This window comes from Bombina bombina, chromosome 5, assembly GCF_027579735.1.
Source record: "Bombina bombina isolate aBomBom1 chromosome 5, aBomBom1.pri, whole genome shotgun sequence".
In the NCBI taxonomy this organism is placed as follows: domain Eukaryota; kingdom Metazoa; phylum Chordata; class Amphibia; order Anura; family Bombinatoridae; genus Bombina; species Bombina bombina.
The window spans coordinates 581,237,980-581,258,006 of NC_069503.1; the positions used below are offsets into that span (position 1 = coordinate 581,237,980).

Below are 20,027 nucleotides of genomic sequence, written 5' to 3' on the forward strand. Positions count from 1 at the left end.
GTCAAGCAATTTGTTCTTGGAAGACGCATCCGCTGCCCAAGATTTTAACCAAAGCGCTCTGCGCCACAATAGCAAACCCAGAATTTTTTCGCCGCTAACCTAGCCAATTGCAAGGTGGCGTCTAGGGTGAAAGAATTAGCCAATTTAAGAGCACGAATTCTGTCCATAATCTCCTCATAAGAAGAAGAATTACTAATAATCGCCTTTCCTAGCTCATCAAACTAGAAACACGCGGCTGCAGTGACAGGGACAATGCATGCAATTGGTTGTAGAAGGGAACCTTGCTGAACAAACATCTTTAGCAGACCTTCTAATTTTTTATCCATAGGATCTTGGAAAGCACAACTATCTTCTATGGGTATAGTGGCGCGCTTGTGTAGAGTAGAAACCGCCCCCTCGACCTTGGGGACTGTCTGCCATCAGTCCTTTCTGGGGTCGACTATAGGAAAACAATTTTATAAATATGGGGGGAGGTACTAAAGGTATACCGGGCCTGTCCCATTCTTTACTAACAATGTACGCCACCCGCTTGGATATAAGAAAAGCTTCGGGGGGCCCCGGGGCCTCTAAGAACTTTTCCATTTTACATAGTGGTTCTGGAATGACCAGATAATCACAATCATCCAAATTGGATAACACCTCCTTAAGCAGAGCGCGGAGATGTTCCAACTTAAATTTAAAAGTAATCACATCAGGTTCAGCTTGTTGAGAAATGTTTCCTGAATCTGAAATTTCTCCCTCAGACAAAACCTCCCTGGCCCCCTCAGACTGGTGTAGGGGCCCTTCAGAAACCATATCATCAGCGTTCTCATGCTCTACAGAATTTTCTAAAACAGAGCAGTCGCGCTTTCGCTGATAAGTGGGCATATTGGCTAAAATGTTTTTGATAGAATTATCCATTACAGCCGTTAAATGTTGCATAGTAAGGAGTATTGGCGCACTAGATGTACTAGGGGCCTCCTGTATGGGCAAGACTGGTGTAGACGAAGGAGGGGATGATGCAGTACCATGCTTACTCCCCTCACTTGAGGAATCATCTTGGGCATCATTTTTACATAAAAAATTTTTATGACATAAAATACATATAGTTAAATGAGAAGGAACCTTGGTTTCCCCACAGTCAGAACACAATCTATCTGGTAGTTCAGACATGTTAAACAGGCATAAACTTGATAAAGCACAAAAAACGTTTTAAAATAAAACCGTTACTGTCACTTTAAATTTTAAACTAAACACACTTTATTATTGCAATTGCGAAAAAGTATGAAGGAATTGTTCAAAATTCACCAAAATTTCACCACAGTGTCTTAAAGCCTTAAAAGTATTGCACACCAAATTTGGAAGCTTTAACCCTTAAAATAACGGAACCGGAGCCGTTTTTATATTTAACCCCTTTACAGTCCCTGGAATCTGCTTTGCTGAGACCCAACCAAGCCCAAAGGGGAATACGATACCAAATGATGCCTTCAGAAAGACTTTTCTATGTATCAGAGCTCCACACACATGCAGCTGCATGCCATGCTGTCCTCAAAAACAAGTGCGCCATACCGGCGCGAAAATGAGGCTCTGACTATGATTAGGGAAAGCCCCTAAAGAATAAGGTGTCTAAAACAGTGCCTGCCGATATAATCATATCAAAATACCCAGAATAAATGATTCCTCAAGGCTAAATATGTGTTAATAATGAATCGATTTAGCCCAGAAAAAGTCTACAGTCTTAATAAGCCCTTGTGAAGCCCTTATTTACTATCTTAATAAACATGGCTTACCGGATCCCATAGGGAAAATGACAGCTTCCAGCATTACATCGTCTTGTTAGAATGTGTCATACCTCAAGCAGTAAGAGACTGCACACTGTTCCCCCAACTGAAGTTAATTGCTCTCAACAGTCCTGTGTGGAACAGCCATGGATTTTAGTTACGGTGCTAAAATCATTTTCCTCATACAAACAGAAATCTTCATCTCTTTTCTGTTTCTGAGTAAATAGTACATACCAGCACTATTTTAAAATAACAAACTCTTGATTGAATAATAAAAACTACAGTTAAACACTAAAAAACTCTAAGCCATCTCCGTGGAGATGTTGCCTGTACAACGGCAAAGAGAATGACTGGGGTAGGCGGAGCCTAGGAGGGATCATGTGACCAGCTTTGCTGGGCTCTTTGCCATTTCCTGTTGGGGAAGAGAATATCCCACAAGTAAGGATGACGCCGTGGACCGGACACACCTATGTTGGAGAAATGACAGCTTCCAGCATTACATCGTCTTGTTAGAATGTGTCATACCTCAAGCAGCAAGAGACTGCTCACTGTTCCCCCAACTGAAGTTAATTGCTCTCAACAGTCCTGTGTGGAACAGCCATGGATTTTAGTGACGGTTGCTAAAATCATTTTCCTCATACAAACAGAAATCTTCATCTCTTTTCTGTTTCTGAGTAAATAGTACATACCAGCACTATTTCAAAATAACAAACTCTTGATTGAATAATAAAAACTACAGTTAAACACTAAAAAACTCTAAGCCATCTCCGTGGAGATGTTGCCTGTACAACGGCAAAGAGAATGACTGGGGTAGGCGGAGCCTAGGAGGGATCATGTGACCAGCTTTGCTGGGCTCTTTGCCATTTCCTGTTGGGGAAGAGAATATCCCACAAGTAAGGATGACGCCGTGGACCGGACACACCTATGTTGGAGAAAGATCTGCATACCAAATAAATGTCATAGAAGCATTATTATTATTTATTATTATCGGTTATTTGTAGAGCGCCAACAAATTCTGCAGTGCTATAAACAAAGGGGGAGTACAACAAAACAATTATAGGGATCAAATGGGTAGAGGGCCCTGCTAAGAGTTGCACTGTTGTAGTCAGCTCTCAAGAAGGTGATCTACAAACAGCTGGACTCTTAGGCTTACATGTTAAGGGGGTTCAGGGGATAGCAATGGAGGAGTGGAACTGGTATAAAGTAAGGTTAGCATAGGATGTATGCATCCCTGAACAGTAGAGTCTTTAGAGAGCGCTTGAAGCTTTCAAAACTAGGGGAGAGTCTTGTGGAGCGAGGCAGAGAGTTCCACAAGATGGGAGCCAGTCTGGAGAAGTCCTGCAAACGGGAGTGTGAGGAGGTAACGGGAGAGGAGAGTAGGAGGTCATGAGCAGAGCGAAGGGAACGGAAGGGAGAGTATCTGAAGACAAGGTCTGAGATATAGGGGGGAGCAGTGCAGTTGAGGGCATTGTATATCAGAGTGAGAATTTTGTGTTTAATCCTAGAGGCAAGAGGAAGCCAGTGAAGGGATTGGCAGAGAGGTGCAGCAGATGAAGAGCGACGTGTAAGGTAGATGAGCCTGGCAGAGGCATTCATTATGGATTGTAAAGGAGCTAGGCGGCAGTTGGGGAGACCAGAGAGGACAGAGTTGCAGTAATCGAGGCGGGAAAGGATGAGAGAGTGGATTAAAACCTTAGTTGTGTCTTGTGTAAGGAAATGTCTAATTTTAGAGATGTTTTTAAGGTGGTAACGGCAGGCTTTAGACCAAGGACAATGTGAGGAGTGAAGAAAGATCTGAGTCAAATATGACCCCAAGACATCGGGCATGCGGGGTAGGGGTAATGATGGAGTTCTCGACAGTTAAAGAGAGATTGGGGGTGGAGATTTTGGAAGAAGTGGGGGGGAATAAGGAGCTCAATTTTGGAGAGATTTAGCTTGAGGTAGTGAGAGGACATCCAGGAAGAGATGTGAGAAAGACAGTTAGTAACACGGGTTTGCAAGGAAGGAGATAGGTCTGGTGCAGAGAAGTAGATTTGGGTGTCGTCGGCATAAATATGATATTGGAAACCATGGGACTTAGTTAGGGAACCTAATGATGACGTGTAGATTGAAAAGAGAAGGGGACTGAGGACAGAGCCTTGCGGTACCCCGATAGAAAGTGGTGACGGGGCAGAGGAGGACCCAGAGAAGGCTACACTAAAGGTACAGTTTGTCAGGTAGGAAGAGAACCACGAGAAGGCTTTGTCACAAATGCCGAAGGATTGGAGGGTTTGGACCAAAAGAGGGTGGTCAACAGTATCAAAGGCTGCGGACAGATCAAGGAGGATAAGCAGAGAGAAGTGGCCTTTTGATTTTGCTGTAAGTAGGTTGTTGGTAACCTTAACGATTGCTATCTCTGTGGAGTGATGGGGACGAAATCCGGATTGCAGTGGGTCAAGGAGGGAGTTTAATGTAAGGAAATGGGATAGGCGTACATATACTAGCTTTTTGAAAAGCTTTGAGGCAAGAGGGAGGAGGGAAATAGGGCGGTAGTTGGATGGGGAGGTTGGATCAAGGGAAGGTTTTTTGAGGATAGGTGTGACCAGTGCATGTTTCAAAGATGAGGGAAATATACCGGTGCTGAGGGAGAGATTGAAAATGTGTGTTAGTATAGGAGTAAGGGTAGAAGAGAGGGAGGGTAGTAGCTGTGAGGGGCAGCAATACAATGCCTACATATAACATTGCACAAGCTGCTGCTTTTGCAATGCCGCCCACTGCTTGCACGCAAGATGGGGCTGTCAATCATCCTGATTGGATCGGGATAATAAAAATCCGCCACACTTTAGTCTCTGCACTAATGATCCAAGCTTATTATGCATTTAACCCAACACACAGTTTGAAGCTACAAGTATTGCAACTCTTTAGCAGGATAAGATTGGTAGCGGGTGGCTATCTCAGATTGTCTCACCGGCTATATTCTGCTTAGAAGCTGCAATGCTTTCAGCTCCCAAGCAGGAATTTACATTTGCTTCTAAGCAGAGGGGGGGTTAAAAACTTAGTAAGACAGACAGAATTAGAAAGTAAGAAAATTGCAAAAGCTGACGATTTAGAGCATGGAATTTTTGCATTAGACTGTCCCATTAAAGGATATACAGTATATCTGCTTGATCAATGGCTTAAAAAAAACAGTAAAAATCTTGTTATTAGTGATTTCTGATGTGAGGCTATAGAAAAACATGTCGGCCAAGTCTTAACATTTTTCAAACAAATTAACATTCCTTTTTACTGCAATTAATTTTCAATAGCCAAACTCCATCCACCATTTGCCTTATTTGGAGGAGATAATCTGGGCTTTAATCTGAAGTCAGTAGGGCTAGCCACAGTCATAATGTTAGTAAAAAAAAAGAAATTATTTTGCAGTTGTTATCTGATAAATCCAATGAGGGAAATATATGTAGCAGGGTTAGCACCGCAAAGTTAGCAGGTTGCATTTCAGGCTCTGAGAAACAGAAATAGCTACATTTTCAAAGTTAAATTTCATGAAAATGGCTAAAATAAATAATGAAAGTACATTGCAAAGTTGTTTAATTACATAAGTAAATATTTTATATAAAAATCTCAAGGTGTTTACTGCAACTTTATCTCCTTCAGTACATAGTAGTAGATTTTTTTTTCTGGCAAATTTCAAAGTTAGTTCAATCTTCCTTTCCACTGCATCATCATGTGACAGCTATCATCCAATCAAAAAAAGAAATATATGTTTATTCTGTGAATTCTTGCACATGCTCAGTAAGAGTTGGTGCCTCAGAAAGTGGGCATATTTAGATAATGGTAGTGAATTGATTGGAAAGTTGTAAAAAAAAACCAATTGTGTGCTCTATATGAACCATGCAAGTTTTATTTTGACTTCAAGGTTCCTTTAATGTAACCATTTAAGCAAGATAAAACACCATTTCAATATCTATTAACTTTGTCCCTTTTGAAATAAAATTGTGCTGGCTTAACTCCTCCAGAGAGGCTAGATCTCCTCAATTATAATAAATATGGTAAAAGTGACAGGACCCTGCACCCTTTTACACAGTGATTGCTTAGTATAGAGAACAAGTTCACTGGCAACAAGCTTGTCAATGTGTGTATCGCATCCCTGACCTGACTGTGTGAGGAAAAAAAAACCTTGTAAATTATACTAACGGACAGTGTATTGTATAAAAATCATTTGCAATGCAGATGTTAACTAGCTATAAATATTGTGCAAGCACTTATTGGTAGTTAAAAGGACACTCAAGTCAAAATAAACTGTTATGATTCAGAAAGAGCATGCAGTTTTAATAAACTTTCCAATTTACTTCCATTATCAAATTTTGACAGTCTTTTTATAGTCACACTTTCTGAGGAACAAGATCCTACTGAGCATGTGCACAAGCTCAGAGGGTATACGTATACTAGTCTGTGATTAGATGATGTCTGTCACATGATACAGAGGGTTGGAAAATGGGAGAAAAAAATAAATTTGTCAGAAAAAAATCTACTACTTATAGGAATTTCATATTAGTTGTTAAGCCATTGTCTTTTTATTATGCACATGTTAATTATGCTATTCTACTGTGTTGAGTGGTCCTTTAATTTTTTCATTCATATAGGCAGAAACACACCGCTCATGATTATTTTTTCTCTCTTCTGTTTTGTTAGAGGGAGATTAATTATCTTTTTGAGTAAAAATTGTGTTTTGCCCAACAATCTTAGAAAGAGGCCAAAAAGTGAAATCTTTAATCTAGTTTTTAAAAATGTTGCAAATTATCTAAAATAGCTAAATGATTTGCAGCGTTTGCAAGTTATATAATTTGCTTTGCTTTTTGGCCTCTCTATAGAGTGTTGGGGCAAAGAACAATTGTTATACAAAAGCCAGAGGTGCTTAATGTCCCTTTGAAGAGTATTTCAGTGCATCCTTTTACCACTGAAAGGCCTGTAGCCAACTTTCAGGCTGTGTTGACTATTATCTATGGTGATAATGTCTGCACATTGCTAATGGGTGCTTGGCAGTCAATTCTGTAAAAGTAGTTTCCCTTTCAATTACACACAGCTTTTAAAATAATAATGCATATAGCACTCTTACCCTTCTAACCGGACATCAGGTAAAGATCTGTTGAGTGCAATCATCTCACTAGCCATTAGATTGAACTGATTGATTTTGAACATCTCCTTCATCTTCTCATGGTCGTCTTTAGGAATGACAACCGGCTTCCCCATTTCTCCTGGGCCTTCGCGTGGTTTCGGAATTGGTTCAGCGCCTGAAAATGGAATGCAAAATGTGTCAAAGACAGAATACAGTTCTTCACTGATCACACACAAAACGTGCCGTACCATTTACAGTCATATAAGCATAATTAAAGGGACAGTCTACAATAGATTTTTTGTTTTATTGTTTTAAAAGATAGATAATCCCTTTATTACCCATTCCCCAGTTTTGCATAACCAACACTGCTATATTAAAGGGACACTGAACCCAATTTTTTTCTTTTGTGATTCAGATAGAGCATGCAATTTTAAGCAACTTTCTAATGTACTCCTATTATCAAATTTTCATCATTCTCTTGGTATATTTATTTGAAAAGCAAGAATGTAAGTTTAGATGCCGGCCCATTTTTGGTGAACAACCTGGGTTGTTCTTGCTGATTAGACAGCACCAATAATCAAGTGCTGTCCATGGTTCTGAATAAAAAAATTGCTGGCTCCTTAGCTTAGATGCCTTCTTTTCCAAATAAAGATAGCAAGAGAACGAAGAAAATTTGATAATAGAAGTAAATTAGAAAGTTGCTTAAAATTGCATGCTCTATCTGAACCACTGGCTTCAGTATCCCTTTAATATACTTTTTACCTCTGTGCTTATCTTGTATCTAAGTATCTTCTGGCTTTGTATTTATTATCTATTGACTTGCATTTAATACTGTTGTGTGCTAACTCTTAAATAACTCCCCGTGCCTTAACACAGTGTTATCTATATGGCCCACATGAACTAAACAGTCTCTTGTGAAAAGCAATTAAAAAAAAAGCTTGTGATAAGAGTCAGCCTTTAATAGCTTAGAAATTAGCATATGAGCCTGCTAGGTTTAGTTTCAACTAAGAATACCAAGAGAACAAAGAACATTTTATGATAAAAGTAAAGTTGATTAAAATGACATGCCCTATATCTGAATAATGAAAGTTTAATTTGGACGAGAATGACCCTTTAAAGGGGCACTCAATACATTATTATGGCAGTAAAGGTAATACAGCTATTATGTCCTCTGTCGGGTACAAAAGCACTTCTCTATAGAGGCAACAGGATGTTTGCACAAATTCAGGAGTTGGACATAATGCATGGGAGAGTATGTTTGGAGGACACTGAAAACATTGGGTGCTTTTGGAGCACTCCAGAGAACCAAAGCAAGGATTTCTTCAAAGGTACTTTATTTAAACATAAACTTTATAGCTCCCTACAAGAAGCAGAGAAATGTTTAATGTATGACAAGATCAGTCGGAAAATTTTCAACAACTTACTTTTCATGAAAAACACCATATGTTTCAGGACTATTTAAAGCTATACGTATCCTTCTTCAGAACTCTGGAGCAGACTAACTATGTGTTAACCCTTTATAGAAATGCAGTACTGCAATACTAAAATGTTCTAATTAAATGCATTACAAAAGTTTTACTACTGCATTAAAAGGGACATGAAACTTTTTTGTTTCTTTCATGATTTAGATAGAGTATACTATTTTAAACAATTTTGACAAATTTGCTTCATTTTCTTGGTACCATTTGTTGAAGTAGCAACAATGCACTACTTGGAGCTAGCTGAACACATCTGGTAAGCCAGTACCAAGAGGCATATATTTGCTGCCACCAATCAGCTAGCTCAAATAGAGTATTTCTGCTCCGGAGCATACCAGGTTATGCTTTTTAAAAAAAAAAAAAAAAAAGTATAGCAAGAGAATGTAGCAAATTATAGTAAAAGTTGGAAAGTTGTTTAAAATTGCTTGCTCTATCTTAATCATGAAAATTGAATTCTTTCTGTTATATATAATTAAGAAGCTTATTGGCAAATCCACACCTTGACGTGGCTATTAGAACATAGAACTAAGCAAAATAGCAAAAACGACCGAGTTATTTAAACTAGGACTCAGCAAATCTGGGATCCACAGTCACCACAATTTTTCTTCTGGTTCTTGTTAATATGGTTATTTTATTCTATCAAAAAAAAAAACATAATTTATGTAAGAACTTACCTGATAAATTCATTTCTTTCATATTAGCAAGAGTCCATGAGCTAGTGACGTATGGGATATACATTCCTACCAGGAGGGGCAAAGTTTCCAAAACCTCAAAATGCCTATAAATACACCCCTCACCACACCCACAATTCAGTTTAACGAATAGCCAAGAAGTGGGGTGATAAAAAAGTGCAAAAGCATATAAAATAAGGAATTGGAATAATTGTGCTTTATACAAAATCATAACCACCACAAAAAAAGGGCGGGCCTCATGGACTCTTGCTAATATGAAAGAAATGAATTTATCAGGTAAGTTCTTACATAAATTATGTTTTCTTTCATGTAATTAGCAAGAGTCCATGAGCTAGTGACGTATGGGATAATGACTACCCAAGATGTGGATCTTTCCACACAAGAGTCACTAGAGAGGGAGGGATAAAATAAAGACAGCCAATTCCTGCTGAAAATAATCCACACCCAAAATAAAATTTAACGAAAAACATAAGCAGAAGATTCAAACTGAAACCGCTGCCTGAAGTACTTTTCTACCAAAAACTGCTTCAGAAGAAGAAAATACATCAAAATGGTAGAATTTAGTAAAAGTATGCAAAGAGGACCAAGTTGCTGCTTTGCAGATCTGGTCAACCGAAGCTTCATTCCTAAACGCCCAGGAAGTAGATACTGACCTAGTAGAATGAGCTGTAATTCTCTGAGGCGGAATTTTACCCGACTCAACATAGGCAAGATGAATTAAAGATTTCAACCAAGATGCCAAAGAAATGGGAGAAGCTTTCTGGCCTTTCCTAGAACCGGAAAAGATAACAAATAGACTAGAAGTCTTACGGAAAGATTTCGTAGCTTCAACATAATATTTCAAAGCTCTAACAACATCCAAAGAATGCAACGATTTCTCCTTAGAATTCTTAGGATTAGGACATAATGAAGGAACCACAATTTCTCTACTAATGTTGTTGGAATTCACAACTTTAGGTAAAAATTCAAAAGAAGTTCGCAACACCGCCTTATCCTGATGAAAAATCAGAAAAGGAGACTCACAAGAAAGAGCAGATAATTCAGAAACTCTTCTAGCAGAAGAGATGGCCAAAAGGAACAAAACTTTCCAAGAAAGTAATTTAATGTCCAATGAATGCATAGGTTCAAACGGAGGAGCTTGAAGAGCTCCCAGAACCAAATTCAAACTCCAAGGAGGAGAAATTGACTTAATGACAGGTTTTATACGAACCTAAGCTTGTACAAAACAATGAATATCAGGAAGAATAGCAATCTTTCTGTGAAAAAGAACAGAAAGAGCAGAGATTTGTCCTTTCAAAGAACTTGCGGACAAACCCTTATCTAAACCATCCTGAAGAAACTGTAAAATTCTCGGTATTCTAAAAGAATGCCAAGAAAAATGATGAGAAAGACACCAAGAAATATAAGTCTTCCAGACTCTATAATATATCTCTCGAGATACAGATTTACGAGCCTGTAACATAGTATTAATCACGGAGTCAGAGAAACCTCTTTGACCAAGAATCAAGCGTTCAATCTCCATACCTTTAAATTTAAGGATTTCAGATCCTGATAGAAAAAAGGACCTTGTGATAGAAGGTCTGGTCTTAACGGAAGAGTCCACGGTTGGCAAGAGGCCATCCGGACAAGATCCGCATACCAAAACCTGTGAGGCCATGCTGGAGCTACCAGCAGAACAAACGAGCATTCCTTCAGAATCTTGGAGATCACTCTTGGAAGAAGAACTAGAGGCGGAAAGATATAGGCAGGATGATACTTCCAAGGAAGTGATAATGCATCCACTGCCTCCGCCTGAGGATCCCGGGATCTGGACAGATACCTGGGAAGTTTCTTGTTTAGATGGGACGCCATCAGATCTATTTCTGGAAGTTCCCACATTTGAACAATCTGAAGAAATACCTCTGGGTGAAGAGACCATTCGCCCGGATGCAACATTTGGCGACTTAGATAATCCGCTTCCCAATTGTCTACACCTGGGATATGAACCGCAGAGATTAGACAGGAGCTGGATTCCGCCCAAACCAAAATTCGAGATACTTCTTTCATAGCCAGAGGACTGTGAGTCCCTCCTTGATGATTGATGTATGCCACAGTTGTGACATTGTCTGTCTGAAAACAAATGAACGATTCTCTCTTCAGAAGAGGCCAAAACTGAAGAGCTCTGAAAATTGCACGGAGTTCCAAGATATTGATAGGTAATCTCACCTCCTGAGATTCCCAAACTCCCTGTGCCGTCAGAGATCCCCACACAGCTCCCCAACCCGTGAGACTTGCATCTGTTGAAATTACAGTCCAGGTCGGAAGCACAAAAGAAGCCCCCTGAATTAAACGATGGTGATCTGTCCACCATGTTAGAGAGTGCCGAACAATCGGTTTTAAAGATATTGTTTGAGATATCTTCGTGTAATCCTTGCACCATTGCTTCAGCATACAGAGCTGAAGAGGTCGCATGTGAAAACGAGCAAAGGGGATCGCGTCCGATGCAGCAGTCATAAGACCTAGAATTTCCATGCATAAGGCTACCGAAGGGAATGATTGTGACTGAAGGTTTCGACAAGCTGCAATCAATTTTAGACGTCTCTTGTCTGTTAAAGACAGAGTCATGGACACTGAATCCATCTGGAAACCCAGAAAGGTTACCCTTGTCTGAGGAATCAAAGAACTTTTTGGTAAATTGATCCTCCAACCATGATCTTGAAGAAACAACACAAGTCGATTCGTATGAGATTCTGCTAAATGTAAAGACTGAGCAAGTACCAAGATATCGTCCAAATAAGGAAATACCACAATACCCTGTTCTCTGATTACAGACAGAAGGGCACCGAGAACCTTTGTAAAAATTCTTGGAGCTGTAGCTAGGCCAAACGGCAGAGCCACAAACTGGTAATGCTTGTCCAGAAAAGAGAATCTCAGGAACTGAAAATGATCTGGATGAATCGGAATATGCAGATATGCATCCTGTAAATCTATTGTGGACATATAATTCCCTTGCAGAACAAAAGGCAAGATAGTCCTTATAGTTACCATTTTGAACGTTGGTATCCTTACATAACGATTCAATATTTTTAGATCCAGAACTGGTCTGAAGGAATTCTCCTTCTTTGGTACAATGAAGAGATTTGAATAAAACCCCATCCCCTGTTCCTGAACTGGAACTGGCATAATTACTCCAGTCAACTCTAGATCTGAAACACATTTCAGAAATGCTTGAGCTTTTACTGGATTTACTGGGACACGGGAAAGAAAAAATCTCTTTGCAGGAGGTCTTATCTTGAAACCAATTCTGTACCCTTCTGAAACAATGTTCTGAATCCAAAGATTGTGAACAGAATTGATCCAAATTTCCTTGAAAAAACGTAACCTGCCCCCTACCAGCTGAGCTGGAATGAGGGCCGCACCTTCATGTGGACTTAGAAGCAGGCTTTGCCTTTCTAGCTGGCTTGGATTTATTCCAGACTGGAGATGGTTTCCAAACTGAAACTGCTCCTGAGGATGAAGGATCAGGCTTTTGTTCTTTGTTGAAACGAAAGGAACGAAAACGATTATTAGCTCTACTTTTACCTTTAGATTTTTTATCCTGTGGTAAAAAAGTTCCTTTCCCACCAGTAACAGTTGAAATGATGGAATCCAACTGAGAACCAAATAATTTGTTACCCTGGAAAGAAATAGAAAGTAAAGTTGATTTAGAAGCCATATCAGCATTCCAAGTTTTAAGCCATAAAGCTCTTCTAGCTAAAATAGCTAGAGACATAAACCTGACATCAACTCTGATAATATCAAAAATGGCATCACAGATAAAATTATTAGCATGCTGAAGAAGAATAATAATATCATGAGAATCACGATGTGTTACTTGTTGCGCTAAAGTTTCCAACCAAAAAGTTGAAGCTGCAGCAACATCAGCCAAAGATATAGCAGGTCTAAGAAGATTACCTGAACACAGATAAGCTTTTCTTAGAAAGGACTCAATTTTCCTATCTAGAGGATCCTTAAACGAAGTACCATCTGACGTAGGAATAGTAGTACGTTTAGCAAGGGTAGAAATAGCCCCATCAACTTTAGGGATCTTGTCCCAAAATTCTAATCTGTCAGACGGCACAGGATATAAATGCTTAAAACGTTTAGAAGGAGTAAATGAATTACCCAATTTATCCCATTCTTTGGAAATTACTGCAGAAATAGCATTAGGAACAGGAAAAACTTCTGGAATAACCACAGGAGCTTTAAATACCTTATCTAAACGTTTAGAATTAGTATCAAGAGGACTAGAATCCTCTATTTCTAAAGCAATTAGAACTTCTTTAAGTAAAGAACGAATAAATTCCATTTTAAATAAATATGAAGATTTATCAGCATCAACCTCAGAGACAGAATCCTCTGAACCAGAGGAGTCATCAGAATCAGAATGATGTTCATTTAAAAATTCATCTGTAGGGAGAGAAGTTTTAAAAGATTTTTTACGTTTACTAGAAGGAGAAATAACAGACATAGCCTTCTTTATGGATTCAGAAACAAAATCTCTTATATTATCAGGAACATTCTGCACCTTAGATGTTGAGGGAACTGCAACAGGCAATGGTACTTTACTAAAGGAAATATTATCTGCTTTAACAAGTTTGTCATGACAATCAATACAAACAACAGCTGGAGAAATAGCTACCAAAAGTTTACAGCAGATACACTTAGCTTTGGTAGATTCAGCACTTGACAGCGATTTTCCTGTAGTATCTTCTGGCTCAGATGCAACGTGAGACATCTTGCAATATGTAAGAGAAAAAACAACATATAAAGCAAAATTGATCAAATTCCTTAAATGACAGTTTCAGGAATGGGAAAGAATGCCAAAGAACAAGCTTCTAGCAACCAGAAGCAATAAAAAATGAGACTTAAATAATGTGGAGACAAAAGCGACGCCCATATTTTTTCGCGCCAAATAAGACGCCCACATTATTTGGCGCCTAAATGCTTTTTGGCGCCAAAAATGACGCCACATCCGGAACGCCGACATTTTTGGCGCGAAATAACGTCAAAGAATGACGCAACTTCCGGCGACACGTATGACGCCGGAAACGGAAATAGAATTTTTGCTCCAAAAAAGTCAGCGCCAAGAATGACGCAATAAAATGAAGCATTTTCAGCCCCCGCGAGCCTAACAGCCCACAGGGAAAAAGTCAAATTTTAAGGTAAGAAAAAATGGTCAAATCAAAATGCATTATCCCAAATATGAAACTGACTGTCTGAAAATAAGGAAAGTTGAACATTCTGAGTCAAGGCAAATAAATGTTTGAATACATATATTTAGAACTTTATAAACAAAGTGCCCAACCATAGCTTGGAGTGTCACAGAAAATAAGACTTACTTACCCCAGGACACTCATCTACATATAGCAGATAGCCAAACCAGTACTGAAACGAGAATCAGCAGAGGTAATGGTATATATAAGAGTATATCGTCGATCTGAAAAGGGAGGTAAGAGATGAATCTCTACGACCGATAACAGAGAACCTATGAAATAGACCCCTTAGAAGGAGATCACTGCATTCAAATAGGCAATACTCTCCTCACATCCCTCTGACATTCACTGCACGCTGAGAGGAAAACCGGGCTCCAACTTGCTGCGGAGCGCATATCAACGTAGAATCTAGCACAAACTTACTTCACCACCTCCATCGGAGGCAAAGTTTGTAAAACTGAATTGTGGGTGTGGTGAGGGGTGTATTTATAGGCATTTTGAGGTTTGGGAAACTTTGCCCCTCCTGGTAGGAATGTATATCCCATACGTCACTAGCTCATGGACTCTTGCTAATTACATGAAAGAAAAAGTCTACTCAGTTAGATATATATTTAGTTTTCTGTGTTTAAAGTGATACAAAGCATTAAACTCAAGATAAATAAACAAATGCCAACACAAGTTGTAACAAGGTCAACTGACAAGTTACAATGCTACTTAAAAGGACAATTAAGTCAATATTAAACTTTCATGGATCAGATAGAGCATGCAATTTTAAACAAACCTTCCAGTTTACTCCTATTACTAAATTTGATTTGTTAATTTTTTTTATCCTTTGTTCAAGGGTAAACTTAGGTAGGCTTTGGAGCAGCTATGCAAGACTGGGAATGGGTAAGCCCAGGGCTCGAATAATCCGGGGCTCCAGTGGCGCCTTTAAATTAACCCCCAGCACCCTGTTTTGGATTCCCCAAGTGAACCGCAATTTTGCACAATGGGGCTGGGTCCTTTCCAGGCCATGTGACTGGAAAGGAACCAGCTGCACCTACAATTTAGTCCAGTGCAACTGGTTCCATTCTAGTGTGTGAGTGAGTGAGTGTGAGTGTGTATGTGTGTGTGTGTGTGTGTATAGATATATAATGTTCAAGAAATAATAGAACATTTAAGGTAAAAAAATGTGATGTACCAAAAATGATCTGCATTGCAAATATATTTTAAAAGAATTTTGACAGCAAAATTTGCATTGTTTTGTAGTTCCGGAACAAGAGAACAAAGCAATGTGATGATAAATGTAAATTAGAACAATATTTAAAATTGCCTGCCCTATGTGAATCCTAAAAGTTTGTTGACTAGACTGTCCCTTTAATTAAAGGGACATGGAACCACACATTTGTCTTTCATAAATCAGATAGAGCATACAATTGTAAACAACTTTTACATTTATTTCTATTATCAAATTTGCTTCATTCTCTTAGTATCCTTTGGTAATGGAGCAACACTACTGGGAGCTAGTTGATCACACCAGGCAAACCAATCACAAGAGGTATATATTGTGCAGCCAAAAATCAGCAGCTAGCTCCCAGTAGGGATTTGCTTATTTTGATAAAAGAGAGGTATAAGGTGCGCAAATCTGTCCCCTGCAAAGACACTAATCTGTTCCCATAAACCAGATAAGTTAGACAATATTAAAATATAAGAAAAAGTGTGTGTGTGTGCGCTAACAGCTACGGGGATAATCTCCAATGGTAATTTATAAAACAACTATAGTAGTGGGTGTATATAAACTAATAATCCGAGGATTATATCCTCCTTTGAACAATATATCTAATAAAATAAACACATATCCCAATTGGTACAAGAATAAAATACTTTATGTTATTATTCTTAAAAAATACATGAATATGCAAAAATGACAAAAATTAAGTTTTAATCTAAAATAAGGCTAAAAATGTATGACCGGTCATATACATATGCATGCAAACAAACTGATTGAATACAAGATATAAATCTAAAAGCCCCACTTTGAAATGAGGGTGCGGTAGCGAATTACACTTTGTGCAACAAAAAGTATGGTAAGGGATTTGTTCTGCTTAGAACTAAAATGTATCGTGGGTCCTTTAACAACTGAATTCTTAATTAAGAAAACTTGTATCCACCTAAATGTTCTTTCCTTTGTAAATAGTAACCTTCAAAAGAGTTCCAAGAAAGTTCCGTTTGTATAGTGGAGGTTAACCAATCAACGGACAAATTCGTTTAAAGGTGGTTGGTTCGATACTAATATATTATTAGTGTGTTATCCAGGGTATAAGTCTTAATCAAAAAAGGAGACCAAGACACTAGGTTGTATGAACATTTCAGGACAGTTCACCACAATAATATAAATGACCTTAAATATTGGGGCATCTGTCGGATCAATAAACCATGGAGAGGAGGAGATTTTGATAAACTACTCCTTAGAAAAGAAGCAGAATTAATCTTTGAGCTCCAAACTTTATACCCCCAAGGATTAAACTCAGAATTAGATTTACATCCATTTATTTTAGAGAAAGATCAACCCCTTCCAGTACACCTATTCCTCATAAGTAATTAAGACTAACATCTATTTTATATCACACCAACACCAATTCTTCATATCAGTACCATTTCTAGTGCATAGGTGTGCCCCCCCTTTTTATAATAATTTTTAAAATAATTTTTAAAATGTTTTAAAATTGAGGGCAATGTAATACTCATTGCAATGTATTTACACACATAGACAATATCGGTTTAACAACATAGTTGTATAATTTTTGTCCTTGTAGTTTTTACACACAATATAAATATGAGATATCTCATTTATACCTCGTTTTAGAAAAGTATTATTTCTTATGCAAAGTTTATGTATACCTTTGCGCATTATATTTTAAAAAGTGTGCATATATTAAGGTTATCATAATTTATATATTTACATATTATATGGTTTTAGATGTATTATATATTTTTAATATTTTTTGTGCCAATAATATTAATTGTCAAGACAAGATAGATCAGAAGTAAGGGATTTGACCGTCACAATATTCCACCTTATATAAAATCCACCTTTATATAAACGTCATGAAAACCAATAGACCAATCACGGATGAAGCATACGTATATAAAGAGGTCCAATACATGTCTGAACCATCTTGATAAATTCATGGTACATGGCAAAACGCGTTGAAGGAGTCAGACAATAAACCACAAGGTGTTAATATAACACGACCATCAAGGATTGAAAGAGATTGTCCGGAATTACTTTTTTCGCCTCTCTTCCACATACTCTGCGCAGAGTTTTCGTTCAAGCCGGATCTACTTCCGAGAGGATCAGTGACACCGCCGACTGTTAGGAGCCGCTCCAGACACCTGTGCCTGAACCCTACGGACAATTCTTACCATAAAGTGAGACAGGTAGGCACTGTAGAGGTGTTGTGGCCCTACAGTTAGGTTATACATTGTCACCCGTCCTATGATTAAGACTTATACCCTGGATAACACACTAATAATATATTAGTATCGAACCAACCACCTTTAAACGAATTTGTCCGTTGATTGGTTAACCTCCACTATACAAACTGAACTTTCTTGGAACTCTTTTGAAGGTTACAATTTACAAAGGAAAGAACATTTAGGTGGATACAAGTTTTCTTAATTAAGAATTCAGTTGTTAAAGGACCCACGATACATTTTAGTTCTAAGCAGAACAAATCCCTTACCATACTTTTTGTTGCACAAAGTGTAATTCGCTACCGCACCCTCATTTCAAAGTGGGGCTTTTAGATTTATATCTTGTATTCAATCAGTTTGTTTGCATGCATATGTATATGACCGGTCATACATTTTTAGCCTTATTTTAGATTAAAACTTAATTTTTGTCATTTTTGCATATTCATGTATTTTCTAAGAATAATAACAAAGTATTTTATTCTTGTACCAATTGGGATATGTGTTTATTTTATTAGATATAGTGTTCAAAGGAGGATATAATCCTCGGATTATTAGTTTATATACACCCACTACTATAGTTGTTTTATAAATTACCATTGGAGATTATCCCCGTAGCTGTTAGCGCACACACACACACTTTTTCTTATATTTTAATATTTGCTTATTTTGAGCCTACCTAGGTATGCTTTTTAACGAAGATATTAATAAAACAAAGCAAATTCGATAATAGAAGTAAATCGGAAAGCTGTTTTAAATTACATGCTCTCTGAATCATGAAATAAATATTTAGGGTTTTATGTCCCTTTAATTAGCACATTATATTTTAGCACTACTTCCCCTCGTTATGTGTTTAACCAAGATAAAAGGTTAGACATAGCTAAATGCTGTTTTAGGACAAATGTCAGCTTTTAAGCAGGAAATAGACAATCAGATTGCAAGTGGCATACTAACGCATATGTCCTGCAAAGAAACTGTAATGTCTTGAGGTTTAAGAGAAGGGGGGTTAGCTATATTTTAACTGCACACCAATGCTAAAATAAAATGCTCTAATTATTATTATTATTATTTTTGTATCAGTATGTCCCTTTAACAAAACAGCTATTTTTATGCAGGCACTTAAACACAGAAAACTGTGAAAGGTCTTCTGAACAAGTTTCTGAGACTTTATGCACGGTATAAATGAAAACTTGAACTTTTACACATCAAAGTAGGAATTCAAAATTCCATCCTTGAAATGACCATGGCTGCTTCAAGGCTGTGAGATGTAATTACTATTCTGCTCACTATCATGCACTTAAACTTTATGAACAGAAATAAGAGCCACTAAACAGACGTCACAAGCTGGCAAATTCACTGGCCTACAAATCAGCAGACTGAATGAAGAACGTGAAAAGTAATTCTCGTGGATTGCCTGCTTGCTACTGTTTGGGAAGACTAGACATTTCTCATTGAACAATATATTAACAGGAGAGAGTTGCAGACTCTAGAACACAGCAGTATTTTTCATCTTGGTAATCAATCTTTTTAAGAAAAGAAAAGTCACTTTTTTTAGGTGCCACCATATTTTAAAGGGATATAATACTCAACGTTTCTGTATTCTATCTAAAAAAAAGAATGTTTCAAAATGTAGTCCAGTGCTTTGGTTTATGAAAAGCAGATGTTCATATACTGAATCACCTTTTTTTTTTTTTTTTTTTTTTTTGATGTGTGTAGGCGTTGTCCCCGTCAACCAGTGAGCAGTAGAGTCCCAGGACTTTGTTTCACATAATAATGACCTTCCGGTTAGTCACTCCCAAAATGTAAACAACTTTTACTTAACCCTTTTTATGCATAAAAAATATTTTTACTATATTTAACTGCAGGTGATACATATAAATTACAGAAAAAAATAATGTCTGTTTCAGAAGAATACTAAATTAATGCATATTGTTTTTCAACTTCACAGAAATCATAACCGTATAGTAGCCAGTGGCGCTATACGACAAGCTGTGGGCAAGAAGGCCAATCTTTTATATTACTCTCTAAATAAGAGCACTCACTGTTTATTCCCCTTCAACACACACATTAATTATAGTTATACCCCTATTCATGGGTATTCAAGCATAGAAAAGAGGGCTTGGGTTTACATCTTGAGTCTGATCCTGTCAGCATAACTAAATGTAGCCACCAATCATCAAGCGCTATCCAATGTTCTAAACCAAAAATGGGCTGGCTTCTAAGCTTTCAATCCTGCTTTTTCAAATAAAGATAGCAACAGAACAAAGAAAAAAATTATAATAGGAGTAAATTAGAAAGTTGCTTAAAATGTCATGCTC

At 37.8% G+C, this 20,027-nt stretch overlaps 1 protein-coding gene across 1 annotated transcript in view; it reads right to left on the bottom strand.

Annotated features, from left to right (window-relative positions):
* Nucleotides 1–20,027, bottom strand: part of GALNT1 (polypeptide N-acetylgalactosaminyltransferase 1) — a 506,720-nt gene that overhangs the window by 264,618 nt on the left and 222,075 nt on the right. Inside the window, exon 3 of the mRNA XM_053714537.1 lies at nt 6,853–7,027. Coding sequence (XP_053570512.1) covers nt 6,853–7,027 — 175 coding nt within the window. The remainder of the gene's footprint in view (nt 1–6,852; nt 7,028–20,027) is intronic.